Here is a 13,336-nt window from a genome sequence, read left to right on the forward strand (position 1 = left end):
TCGAGCCTGCTCCGACATTCCACTGGATCATGGCTGATCATTCAACTCAACGCCATTTTCCTGCACTATCCCTGTATCCCGAGATGTCTTTAACATGTAGAAGTCTACCGATTTCTATCTCGAAATGCTCAGTGACTGAGCTTCCACTTCCTTCTGGGGTAGAGAATTCCAAAGATTCATCAGCCTCTGGGTGAAGAAGTTCCCCCTCATCTCAGTCCTTGTTCTGAGTCTGTGTCCCCTGGTTCTAGACCCCCAACCCAGGGGGAAACTCCCTGCCTGCATCCACCCTGTCGAGTCCTGGAAGAATTTTGTAAGTTCCAATGGAATCACCGCTTCTCAATACACCGGAGAGTAAAGTCTCTGATCTATTTAATTGTTCCTCACAGGACATCCCCAGGGTTAGTCTGGTGAATGTTTGCTGCATCCCTCTACGGCCAGTATCTCCTTCCCGAAGTAAGGAGAGCAAGGGCAGGATTTTCCGTGCGCCCCCCCAAGGCATGTTTCCTAGGTCAGCCTGCCATTGGACAGTGGCAGGATCCTCTGATCCTGGTGTTGTTAAAGACATTCCGCTCCCGCAGCAGGGGCTTCCCCATCAGTGGGACCGGAAGATCCCACTGGCGAGATCAGCCAGAAAATTCCGGCTCCAAAGTAGAAACTAGAAGCAGGAGGAGGCCGTTCGGCCCTTCGAGTCTGCTCCACCATTCATTTTGATCATGGCTGATCATCAAATTCAATATCCTGATCCCCCCTTCCTCCCACATCCCTTGATTCCTTTAGCCCCAAGAGCTATATCTAATTTCTTCTTGAAATCACACAATGTTTTGTCCTCAACTACTTTCTGTGTTAGTGAATTCCACACATTCACCACCCTCTGGGTGAAGAAATTTCTCCTCACCTCAGTTCTAAAAGGTTTACCCCTTATCCTCAAACTATGACCCCTAGTTCTGGACTCCCCCCACCATCGGGAACATTCTTTCTGAATCTACCCTGTCTAACCCTGTTAGAATTTTATAGGTTTCTATGAGATCCCCTCTCACTCTTCTAAACTCCAGTGAAGTGTACACAATACCCCAGGTACAGTCTCACCAAGACTTTACTCTATTGCATCAAAACATCTTTACTCCTGTACTCAAATCCTCTTGCAATAGAAACATAGAAACATAGAAAATAGGAGCCGGAGGAGGCCATTCAGCCCTTTGGGCCTGGTCCACCATTTATTATGATCATGGCTGATCAACTCGATGATCTTGCCTTTCCCCCATATCCTTTGATCCCTTTCACCCCAAGATCTATATCTAACTTCTTTAGAAAGAAAGAAACTTCTTGAAATCACACAATGTTTTGGCCTCAACTACATTCTGTGGGAGTGAATTCCACTCATTCACCACCCTCTGGGTGAAGAAATTTCTCCTCACCTCAGTTAGAACCATAGAAAATTACAGCTCAGAAACAGGCCTTTTGGCCCTTCTTGTCTGTGCCGAACCATTTTATGCCTAGTCCCACTGACCTGCACTTGGACCATATCCCTCCACACCCCTCTCATCCATGAACCCGTCCAAGTTTTTCTTAAATGTTAAAAGTGACCCCGCATTTACCACTTTATCTGGCAGCTCATTCCACACTCCCACCACTCTCTGCATGAAGAAGCCCCCCCTAATATTCCCTTTAAACTTTTCTCCTTTCACCCTTAACCCATGCCCTCTGGTTTTTTTCTCCCCTAGCCTCAGCGGAAAAAGCCTGCTTGCATTCACTCTATCTATACCCATCAAAATCTTATACACCTCTATCAAATCTCCCCTCAATCTTCTACGCTCCAGGGAATAAAGTCCCAACCTATTCAATCTCTCTCTGTAACTCAGCTTCTCAAGTCCCGGCAACATCCTTGTGAACCTTCTCTGCACTCTTTCAATCTTATTTACATCCTTCCTGTAACTAGGTGACCAAAACTGTACACAATACTCCAAATTCGGCCTCACCAATGCCTTATATAACCTTACCATAACACTCCAACTTTTATACTCGATACTCCGATTTGTAAAGGCCAATGTACCAAAGGCACTCTTTACGACCCTATCCACCTGTGACATCACTTTTAGGGAATTCTGTACCTGTATTCCCAGATCCCTCTGTTCATTTGCACTCTTCAGAGTCCTACCATTTACCCTGTACGTTCTACTTTGATTTGTCCTTCCAAAGTGCAATATCTCACACTTGTCTGCGTTAAATTCCATTTGCCATTTTTCAGCCCATTTTTCTAGTTGGTCCAAATCCCTCTGCAAGCTTTGAAAACCTTCCTCACTGTCCACTACACCTCCAATCTTTGTATCATCAGCAAACTTGCTGATCCAATTGACCACATTATCATCCAGATCATTGATATAGATGACAAACAACAATGGACCCAACATCGATCCCTGCGGCACACCACAGGCCTCCACTCAGAGAAGCAATCCTCCACAACCACTCTCTGGCTTCTTCCATTGAGCCAGTGTCTTATCCAATTTACTACCTCCCCATGTATACCTAGCGACTGAACCTTCCTAACTAACCTCCCATGAGGGACCTTGTCAAAGGCCTTGCTGAAATCCAGGTAGACAACATCCACCGCCTTCCCTTCATCCACTTTCCTGGTAACCTCCTCGAAAAACTCTAATAGATTGGTCAAACATGACCTACCACGCACAAAGCCATGTTGACTCTCCCTAATAAGTCCCTGTCTATCCAAATATTTGTAGATCCTATCCCGTATCACACCTTCCAATAACTTGCCCACCACCGACGTCAAACTTACTGGCCGATAATTTCCCGGATTTCTTTTGGAACCTTTTTTAAACAACGGAACAACATGAGCCACCCTCCAATCATCCGGCACCTCCCCCGTGAATACTGACATTTTAAATATGTCTGCCAGGGCCCCTGCAAGTTCAACACTAGCTTCCCTCAAGGTCCGTGGGAATACCCTGTCCGGTCCTGGGGATTTATCCACTCTGATTTGCCTCAAGACAGCGAGCACCTCCTCCCCTTTAATCTGTAAAGGTTCCATGACCTCCCTACCTGTTTGCCCTATTTCCGTAGACTCCATGCCCGTTTCCTCAGTAAATACGGATGCAAAAAAACCATTTAGTATCTCCCCCATCTCTTTTGGTTCCATACACAGTCTACCACTCTGATCTTCAAGAGGACCAATTTTATCCCTCACTATCCTTTTGCTCCTAACATACCTATAGAAGCTCTTTGGATTTTCCTTCACTCTGTCTGCCAAAGCAACCTCATGTTTTCTTTTAGCCCTCCTGATTTCCCTCTTAAGTAGCTTCTTGCACTTTTTATACTCCTCGAGCATCTGATGTGTTCCTTGCTGCCTGTACATTTCATACAACTCTCTCTTCCTCTTAATCAGTGTTACAATCTCCCTCGAGAACCAAGGTTCCTTATTCCTATTTACTTTGCCTTTAATCCTGACAGGAACATACAAACTCTGCACTCTCAAAATTTCTCCTTTGAAGGCCTCCCACTTTCCATTTACATCCTTACCAGAGAACAGCCTGTGCCAATCCACACTTCCCAGATCCCTTCTCATTTCATCAAATTTGGCCTTTTTCCAGTTCAGAACTTCAACCCGAGGACCAGATCTATCCTTATCCACGATCAGGTTGAAACTAATGGCATTATGATCACTGGATCCAAAGTGTTCCCTCACACTCACATCCATCACCTGCCCTAACTCATTTCCCAATAGGAGATCCAATATCGCATCCTCTCTAGTTGGCACCTCTATATACTGATGTAGAAAATTCTCCTGAACACATTTTACAAACTCTACCCCGTCTGAACCTTTAACAGTATGCGAGTCCCGATCTATATGTGGAAAATTAAAATCCCCTACTATCACAACTTTGTGTTTCTTGCAGTTGTCAGCTATCTCTCCGCTGATTTGCTCCTCCAATTCTCGCTGACTATTGGGTGGTCTATAATACAAGCCCATTAATGTGGTCATACCTTTCCTGTTTCTCAGCTCCACCCATAGGGCCTCTGTAGACAAGCTCCCTAATCTATCCTGCCTGAGTACCGCTGTAACATTTTCCCTGACCAACAATGCCACCCCCCCACCTTTTATCCCTCTGCCTCTATCCCGCCTGAAACATTGGAACCCTGGAACATTGAGCTGCCAGTCCTGTCCCTCCTGTAGGTTTACTCCTTATCCTCAAACTATGCCCCCTAGATCTGGACTACCCCGCTATTGGGCGCATACACACTCTCACTCATCAAGGACTCTATCCACTCAATGGTATCCACTTTGGAGTTGCACCCTCATCTTATCATTTTTATTATGAAGAGAATTTTAGGGTAGTTCTCCATCCTCACATCTCTACTGTACACTGCGGCCCTCAACAGGTAACAAACACCGTGGAGTGAATTTTCCTGTTCTGCCTGCCCACTACGGGAATCGAGCGGGCGAGGGGCAGACCATGGAAAGGCCCATTGACCTGAGGTGGGATCTTCCGGTTTCGGGGCGAGGGTGGCCGAAAAATCCCACCCTGTGCCTCATGAACTATCATGTCATTCTGCGCCAACCCAGAATGAAGCTGCTGGGGTGAGTTTATAGATGCTGTTGTCTCAGTGGGCTGAGTCTGTTCAGCAGGGATCACTCTGCAGGCAGCTGGCACAAGGGGGCATTCTCAGTATCTGACAGGACACCAGGGCGAACCAGCAAGGCCATACTCTTTCTGACAGGAGGCAATGTTTATAACATACTGTGCTGAGTGGGCAGCCTCCAGTGTAGCGTTAGCCAGATGATTTCTCCAGCAGCTCCTTGTGGGCCCGAACTTTGCCCTTTGCTGTCTTTTCAAAACCCAGATGATGGGATGGCCTCAAAACACAGAGAGCATACGTGACAATATATCCAGAACATTCCATACCAACACGTGTAAGTATTACCAATGTTGGTTAAGCTTTAAAACTATTTGAAAACTCTTAAAAATACCAGAAGTGTGTACTGTCCAACGGCTGGGTTAATGACTGCAAGAGGCAAATTGACAGGTAACCATGGAAACCACACGGCATCAACACTGCAATAGACACTTCCTACAAATTCAACAAATTTAATAGTAAGTGACCCAACCCTACTGAGTCTAACATCATCCATACCATAATAACGTGCGGTCAGAAATCAAATTAATACTTTCATTGCTCATCAACTGACAGATCAAATCAAAGAACAAAGAACAGTACAGTACAGAAACAGGCCCTTCGGCCCTCCAAGCCTCTGCTGATCATGATGCCCGAACTAAACTGAAAAAAAAACCTTCTGCCGTTACTCGGTCCGTATCCCTCTATTCCCTCCTTATTCATGGACCCATCCAGGTGCCTCCTGAAAATCATTTCAGGAGGTCAGGTGGCGATGGTGGGGCAGATTTATATAGAATAACAGATACCCGGGAGTGAGTTACAGACTGGAATCTAATCGAGGGGTTCAGGGTGGTTTATATATAGAATAACAGATACCCGGGAGTGAGTTACAGACTGGAATCTAATCGAGGGGTTCAGGGTGGTTTATATATAGAATAACAGATACCCAGGAGTGAGTTACAGATTGGAATCTAATCGAAGGGTTCAGAGTGGTTTATATATAGAATAACAGATACCCAGGAGTGAGTTACAGATTGGAATCTAATCGAGGGATTCTGGGTGGTTTATATATAGAATAACAGATACCTGGGAGCGAGTTACAGACTGGAATCTAATCGAGGGGTTCGGGGTGGTTTATATAGAGAATAACAGATACCCGGGAGTGAGTTACAGACTGGAATCTAATCGAGGGATTCTGGGTGGTTTATATATAGAATAACAGATACCCGGGAGTGAGTTACAGACTGGAATCTAATCGAGGGGTTCGGGGTGGTTTATATATAGAATAACAGATACCCGGGAGTGAGTTTCAGATTGGAAGCTAATCGAGGGGTTCGGGGTGGTTTATATATAGAATAACAGATACCCGGGAGTGAGTTACAGACTGGAATCTAATCGAGGGGTTCGGGGTGGTTTATATAGGGAATAACAGACACCGGGGGTGAGTTACAGACTGGAATCTAATCGAGGGGTTCGGGGTGGTTTATATAGGGAATAACAGACACCGGGGGTGAGTTACAGACTGGAATCTAATCGAGGGGTTCAGAGTGGTTTATATATACAATCACAAATACCTGGGAGTGAGTTACAGACTGGAATCTAATTGAGGGGTTTGGGGTGGTTTCTTTATTCCAGTCTATTTCCTGTGCCACATCCTGCTATCTCATCACATCCAACCTACGTTTGTCTCCAATCTGTAAATGACACAAATTCAATTGAGATTCTTCTTGCAGCCATTTAAATATTTCCATGGCCACCTCCGTGCCCTCTCACTGTAATCCCTTCCCTCCCACCCCCACCCTCTGCACTCCTCTAATTCTGGCCTTTGAAGCAGCCCCGATTGTAATCACTCCGTATTGGCAGCCGTGCCTCCTGTTGCCTGGAACCTAATCTCTGGAAATCCCTCCTTAAATCTCCTGTGTGTTTTTCCCCATTTAAAACGCTTCTTAAAACCCATGTCCTTGACTACGGTTTTGGTCACCTGTCCTCTTGTCTGTTTCTGTGGCTGCGTGTCAGATTGTATTTGATAATGTTCCTGAGAAATGCCTCGGGAACGTTTTACCGTGTTAAAGGCGCTTCATAAACCCAAGTGATTTTTGTTGAAAGAGAGTGAAGGATCTCGAGGGACAGATCGCTCAGGTGAACAAACAGTTGGAGCAGCAGAGTGAAATCTACCACCAGACGCTGGGCCGCGCTCGAAAGGCGGAGGAAAAGCTGAACGAACGGGAAGAGACCCTCAGGCACCTTGAAGGACAGCTCGCCGCCGAGGACCTGCTGAAAGGTGGCCGCCAGTTTGAACGTCAGAAGGTCAGCTTCTGCCAGGCTTTCCTCACAATGTTGTTTTTTATTCATTCATGGGACATGGGCACCATTGGCTGGGCCAGCATTTATTGCCCATCCCTAGTTGCCCTCGAGGTGGTGGTGGTGAGCTGCCTTCTTGAATCGCTGCAGTCCATGTGCTGCGGGTTGACCCACAATGCCTTTAGGGAGGGAATTCCAGGATTTTGACCCAGCGACTGTGAAGGAACGGCGATATATTTCCACGCCGGGATGATGAGTGGCTTGGAGGGGAACTTGCTGTTCCCATGTATCTGCTGCCCTTGTCCCTCTAGATGGAAGTGGTCGTGGGTTTGGAAGGTGCTGCCTAAGGATCTTTGGTGAATTGCTGCAGTGCATCTTGCAGATAGCACACACGGCTGCTACTGAGCGTCGGTGGTGGAGGGAGACATGGTGCCAATCAAGCGGGGCTGCTTTGTCCTGGATGGTGTCCAGTGTTCAGTTCTGGGCACCGCACCTGAGGAAGGATATATTGGATTTGGATGGAAGGGGTGCAGAGCAGGATTCACCGGGGCCAAAATAAATAAATTATGAGCACAGCTTGAATTGAATTGACTTGACTTATATTCCTTCGAGCTAAGGGGTGATCTAATTGAGATGTTTAACATTATTAAAGGATTTGATGGGAGAGATGGAGTGAAGTTATTTCCTCTGGTGGTGGAGGTTTTTTTTTTGTTTGTTTCTGTGATGTGGGCGTCTCTGACAAGGCCGGCGTTTATTGCCTATTCGTATTTGCTCTTGAGAAGGTTTTAGTGAACCGCTTTCTTCAGCTGCTGTTGTCTGTGTGGATTATAGCTTTCCTTTCTGCAGTTTTTTTATTCACTGCGGTTTCCTCGGCCGCCTCAGAGAGCAGCAAATGTCAACCACATTGCTGTGGCTCTGGAGTCACATGTAGGTCAGACCGGGTAAGGACGGCAGATTCCCTTCCCTGAAAGGGGATCAGTGAAGCTGGTTTATAAAATAATTCAGTAGTTTCATGGTCACCATTAGTGAAACCAACTTTTCATTCCAGATTTATTCCGTGAATTGAATTTAAATTCCTAACTGCTGTGGTTCCAATTACCAGGGAGGCCCACAGCTGAAGCCAAGCTGAGCGTTTTTCCACGAGTCAGAGGGCCGGATTTTCCAGACCCATCTTCTGGCAGGATCTTCCAGTCATGCCAAAGTCCATGAGCCTTTTGCCATGTCCACCGTGCCAAGACTGGAAAATCTCAGCTATAGATTCTCACAGTGTAGAGAGAGGCCATTCAGCCATTGTGTCTTTGTCTCTGACTGACCTCTACGATTCCCATTCCTCCGCTCTTTCTCCACTGTCCTGAAAATACTCCCTTTTTGCTAATTATCCAATACACCTTTCATAATAATCACGTGGAGATGCCGGAGTTGGACTGGGGTGGGCACAGTAAGAAACCTCACAACACCCGGTTAAAGTCCAACAGCTTTATTTGGAATCACGAGTTTCCAAAGGACCTGATGGCCAGGAAGGTGTGTTCCTAACACAGTTAAACAGGTGGAGGACCAGCCTGCAGAACCTTCCAGCACACACACAGGGGCAGTAAGAGTGGGAGAGATTGCGGGACAGCCACGTGATGGATAGAGAATGTTGGAGCCTCTACCATCACCATCCATAGCTCCAGACTACAACACCGAATCATAGTTACACACAGAGAATTCTAAGAACAGTGATAATAACCAGATGTTATTCTTGTGGGCTAGATCATGCCCATGATACCAGGAAGAATTCCCCGGCTTGGGATGACCTTTGACATCCTTTTAAAGGACCTTTGGTTCAACATTTCATCCAAACAAACAGCACCTCTGACAGTGCAACATTCCTCAAGCTGGTACTTCAATGTCATCCTGACTCCGAGGTCTGTGCGAGTTTCTCGTTGACAGCAGAGACCTGGGGATTGGAGGGAGGGGGCTCCTTCCTCCGAGCTGTCCACTGAAGCAATTTTCCTCCTCATAATAAATATCTGAGGGGGCGGGGGGGACGCTTTAATGGGGAAAAACCAGGGAATTTGGGACCAATTGGATTGGTCAGGTGTTGACAATGGCCAGTGATTTTTAACCGCTGGCACAGAGTCTGTGATGTTGCTCCTTGGCATTGTGACCTTCGCCATACAGGCTAGTGCAACGGGAGGAGGGCAGTAGATGGATTGGAAAGGTGCTTGTGTAGTGACAGGTTTGGGTTCCCCTAGATCTTCTCTGGGAGATTGCTTGTTGCAATCTCCCTTCTTATGTGAGGGGACGGGATGCTCAGGATTGGGTGCCAGGGGAGTTGAGTTGATTGAAGGGTACCTGAGATGATACACATTGTTGTGCTGAGCTGGGTACAGGACTGGTACGGGGTGAGTTGTACCAGACTGGTGCACAATACTCTGCAGTCAAGTAGACAATGGCAAGAGCTGAGGTTCTTAAGGATTGAGCATCTACATCCCACGAAGAGGCAGCAAGTTTGCTGAGGAGTGTGTTTTAAGTTTTGATCTTTGCTGCTGCCTTGCTCAGATGTTTTTTTGTGTGTCAGTGTTGCAAAGTTGGTGTTTGTAAAATTATGTGTTAAAAAGATTATTTTTGTGCTTGGAGATTTAAAAAAATGCAAGTACACAGAGAACCCAAAGTGTAACATTTCTATCGCGAGACCAGGCAGTAGTGTTGCCAAGACAACAGGCTGTTTTTGAATTTTAGCCAGTTTAAATTTGGTACTTAGCTACCAGCAACCTATTAGATTTGAAATTGATGCTTTGGTAACCTAAGAACCAACCATATTGTAGGAAATATTAAGATGTTATCAGGGGTATAAGAGATGGGGGGCAGTGGCACAAACTGGGAAAGCAGCTGCCTCCTCTCCCCGCTCACAGCTCTCAGAGAGAGAGAGACTTGCTGGCTCTCATGGCTGCATTTATGTCTTAAAAGAAAGTCTCATCTTAATAGTGAAGAGACCAAAGAAGACAGAATATTCTGGAAGATAAAACCTGGTTGTAATTTAGAGAGTGACTAAAAATTCTATTTTTTTGTCAGTGGGAGTTGTATTTATCTGAACAGCACTCCGTTAGAATTGCGTTTTATTCGGTTTGTTAATAGTTTAGTTCACCTGTTCGCTGTTTCTGAGATTATGAGACAAGGTGTTCCTCTTTGAATGGTTCGGTGTCAGATTCCCAGAGAAGGGAGCCACCTCTGCTTCATAACGGTCAGTGCTCGGTCAAGGGTAACACCAAGGTAAATGGGATGTTGTTCGTGATTCAGTCGCTGGCCATTCACGGAGATGTTGAGTTCTCGCTTAGTGCTGACATTATGGAGGGGGAATATACTTGAGACTGTTCATAGAATCATAGGATCCTACAGTGCAGAAGGAGGCCATTCAGCCCATCGAGTCTGCGCCCAGGCCCCATCCCCATAACCCCATGCATTTACCTTAGCTAGTCTCCCTGACACTAAAGGGTCAATTTAGCATGGTCAATCCACCTAACCCGCACATCTTTGGTCTGTGGGAGGAAACCAGAGCACCCGGAGGAAACCCACGCAGACACGGGGAGAATGTGCAAACTCCACACAGACCAAGCCGGGAATTGAACCCAGGTCCCTGGCGCTGTGAGGCAGCAGTGCTAACCACTGTGCCACCGTGTTGTTGCTGGACTGAAGGTGCCATGTCTTACTGTAGTTGGCTAGATTTGCAACATCGTTGTTCAGTGTTGCCGCAAGTTTAGAAAATGTGTGAGACCAAGAGACACAGCTGATATCGTCAGCAGCGATGAACTTCCGAGACAGAGCTGGAGGTGGATTATTTTTCCGTTAAAAGTTAGTCAAATCCCTAAAGTGTAACATAATGATTGACGTTATTATCCCCACAGTAGGCACAGCTTTTTGTTATCTTGACTTAATTTGTGTTTTGACTCTTTTCACTCCGTTACAAACTCTCTGGGAAAGGCTGGGAGCTGAAAGACAGATATTAAAAAGCCGTGCTCGGTTCCAGAGGCACAGTCTGCAGACGAATGGGCTGAATGGCCTCCTCTGTGCTGCAAGATTCTGGTGAGATCCTCTTGTTCTGTTGCAGACGGTGAAGATGATCCCAGCTCAAAAAACAATAGCTGTCTGATTCTTATCAAGGTGCAAGCATTGCAGGAGTGACTCTCAGACACAGAATTACTCACCGCCTCCGTGCACTCAGCAATGTTTTCCTTTTAAAATTAATTCCCGGAATATCATATTGAAATCCTGTTTTTAAAACTAACTAATCCACTTGCTCTTTTATTGTGTTGAAGCTACGTGCCTTTTAATTGCCTCCACTGTAAACAACTCAAGAACTATATCTGAAAGGTCATTACATTGAGTGGGGATTGACAATCCAGGGACAAGATTCTAGCAAACTACAAAAGCTTTCAGTTTGAATTCTAAACTTCTCTGCCCTTGAGAGTGAATTTGTATATTTTACAGCTCCATTCACACCCACTGGACAATTCAAAGCATTCCTGGGGCATCCTGGCACACAGTCATAGAATCATAGAATCATAGAATCCCTACAGTGCAGAAGGAGGCCATTCGGCCCATCGAGTCTGCACCGACCACAATCCCACCCAGGCCCTATCCCCACATATTTTACCCGCTAATCCCTCTAACCTACGCATCTCAGGACTCTAAGGGGCAATTTTTAACCTGGCCAATCGACCTAACCCGCACATCTTTGGACTGTGGGAGGAAACCGGAGCACCCGGAGGAAACCCACGCAGACACGAGGAGAATGTGCAAACTCCACACAGACAGTGACCCGAGCCGGGAATCGAACCCGTGACCCTGGAGCTGTGAAGCAGCAGTGCTAACCACTGTGCTACCGTGCCGCCCCAGTGTTATTGACACTTGCAGCAATTGGGAAACACAGGATGGGGAGGGGTGCGGGGGGGGGGGGGGACGGTGGGCTTCTCCAGCCCCATCAGATGGCTGGTCGGAATCGCGATGCCCTGCTGAATGGAGTGTCGGCCAAAAAGGACGGGAACCCAAAAATTATGCAAACCCACCAATTGTAATACAATTAGCGGGTTGGATAGCCCATTCACCGGTCTCCCACCATGCATCCACCAAGCCAGTGGGAACTGCACCAGGCGGGCTTTGGTGCTGGGAATGAACCTGGCACATTGGACCCCGCGGAGGGTCAAGGAGGTAGGTCCAGTAGTCATTTGCCCCTCCGCCACTCCCAGGCTGTGGAGAGAGGGACCCCAAGGTTCATGAGGGTTGGTGTGCTCAGGCTGGGGGCAAGGGGTTGACCTTGCCACCCTTCCCCAGGATGAGGGTCTCCTGGCTGGACTGCCCCTTCCAGCCATAACAAAACTGAAGATCACCCCTGGCATGGTGATTTCAAGCAGCTTTCTGCTCAACATCTGCATTCCTGCCTGTCTTCTGTGAGAACTTTGAAGTGGCCTAGTCACTTTAATCTCCATGTGCTCAGTCACCCTGCGGGGAGCTGATATCGTGACAGAAGCCGGATGTGGTGGTGAAGTGTGTGGAATATTCATGGGAAAATTGTGGGCTCTTAATGGACTCGATCTCGTCTGGGATGCTGTGGCTCACAAACATCTCTTTTAGCACCTTAAATGGAGTTGTATTTATTTGATTTGATTTATTATTGTCACATGTATTAGCATACAGTGAAAAGTATTGTTTCTTCCGCATTATACAGATAAAGCATACTGTACATAGAGAAGGAAAGGAGAGAGTGCAGAATGTAGTGTTACAGTCATAGCTAGGGTGTAGAGAAAGATCAACTTAATGCAAGGTAAGCCCATTCAAAAGTCTGACAGCAGCAGGGAAGAAGCTGTTCTTGAGTTGGTCGGTACGTGTCCTCAGACTTTTGTATCTTTTTCCCAATGGAAGAAGGTGGAAGAGAGAATGTCCAGGATGCATGGGGTCCTTAATTATAGAACATAGAACATAGAACATAGAACATTACAGCGCAGAACAGGCCCTTCGGCCCACGATGTTGCACCGACCAGTTAAAAAAAAAAACTGTGACCCTCCAACCTAAACCAATTTCTTTTCGTCCATGAACCTATCTACGGATCTCTTAAACGCCCCCAAACTAGGCGCATTTACTACTGATGCTGGCAGGGCATTCCAATCCCTCACCACCCTCTGGGTAAAGAACCTACCCCTGACATCGGTTCTATAACTACCCCCCCTCAATTTAAAGCCATGCCCCCTCGTGCTGGATTTCTCCATCAGAGGAAAAAGGCTATCACTATCCACCCTATCTAAACCTCTAATCATCTTATATGTTTCAATAAGATCCCCTCTTAGCCGCCGCCTTTCCAGCGAAAACAATCCCAAATCCCTCAGCCTCTCCTCATAGGATCTCCCCTCCATACCAGGCAACATCCTGGTA

General features: G+C 46.7%; 1 protein-coding gene across 1 annotated transcript in view; it reads left to right on the forward strand.

Moving 5' to 3' along the window:
* LOC144506785 (coiled-coil domain-containing protein 170-like) overlaps positions 1-13,336 on the forward strand; it is a 74,499-nt gene that overhangs the window by 42,213 nt on the left and 18,950 nt on the right. The window contains exon 9 of the mRNA XM_078233144.1: positions 6,733-6,933. Within this exon, the coding sequence (XP_078089270.1) occupies positions 6,733-6,933 (201 nt within the window). The remainder of the gene's footprint in view (positions 1-6,732; positions 6,934-13,336) is intronic.

Source organism: Mustelus asterias, chromosome 18, assembly GCF_964213995.1.
Source record: "Mustelus asterias chromosome 18, sMusAst1.hap1.1, whole genome shotgun sequence".
Classification (NCBI taxonomy): domain Eukaryota; kingdom Metazoa; phylum Chordata; class Chondrichthyes; order Carcharhiniformes; family Triakidae; genus Mustelus; species Mustelus asterias.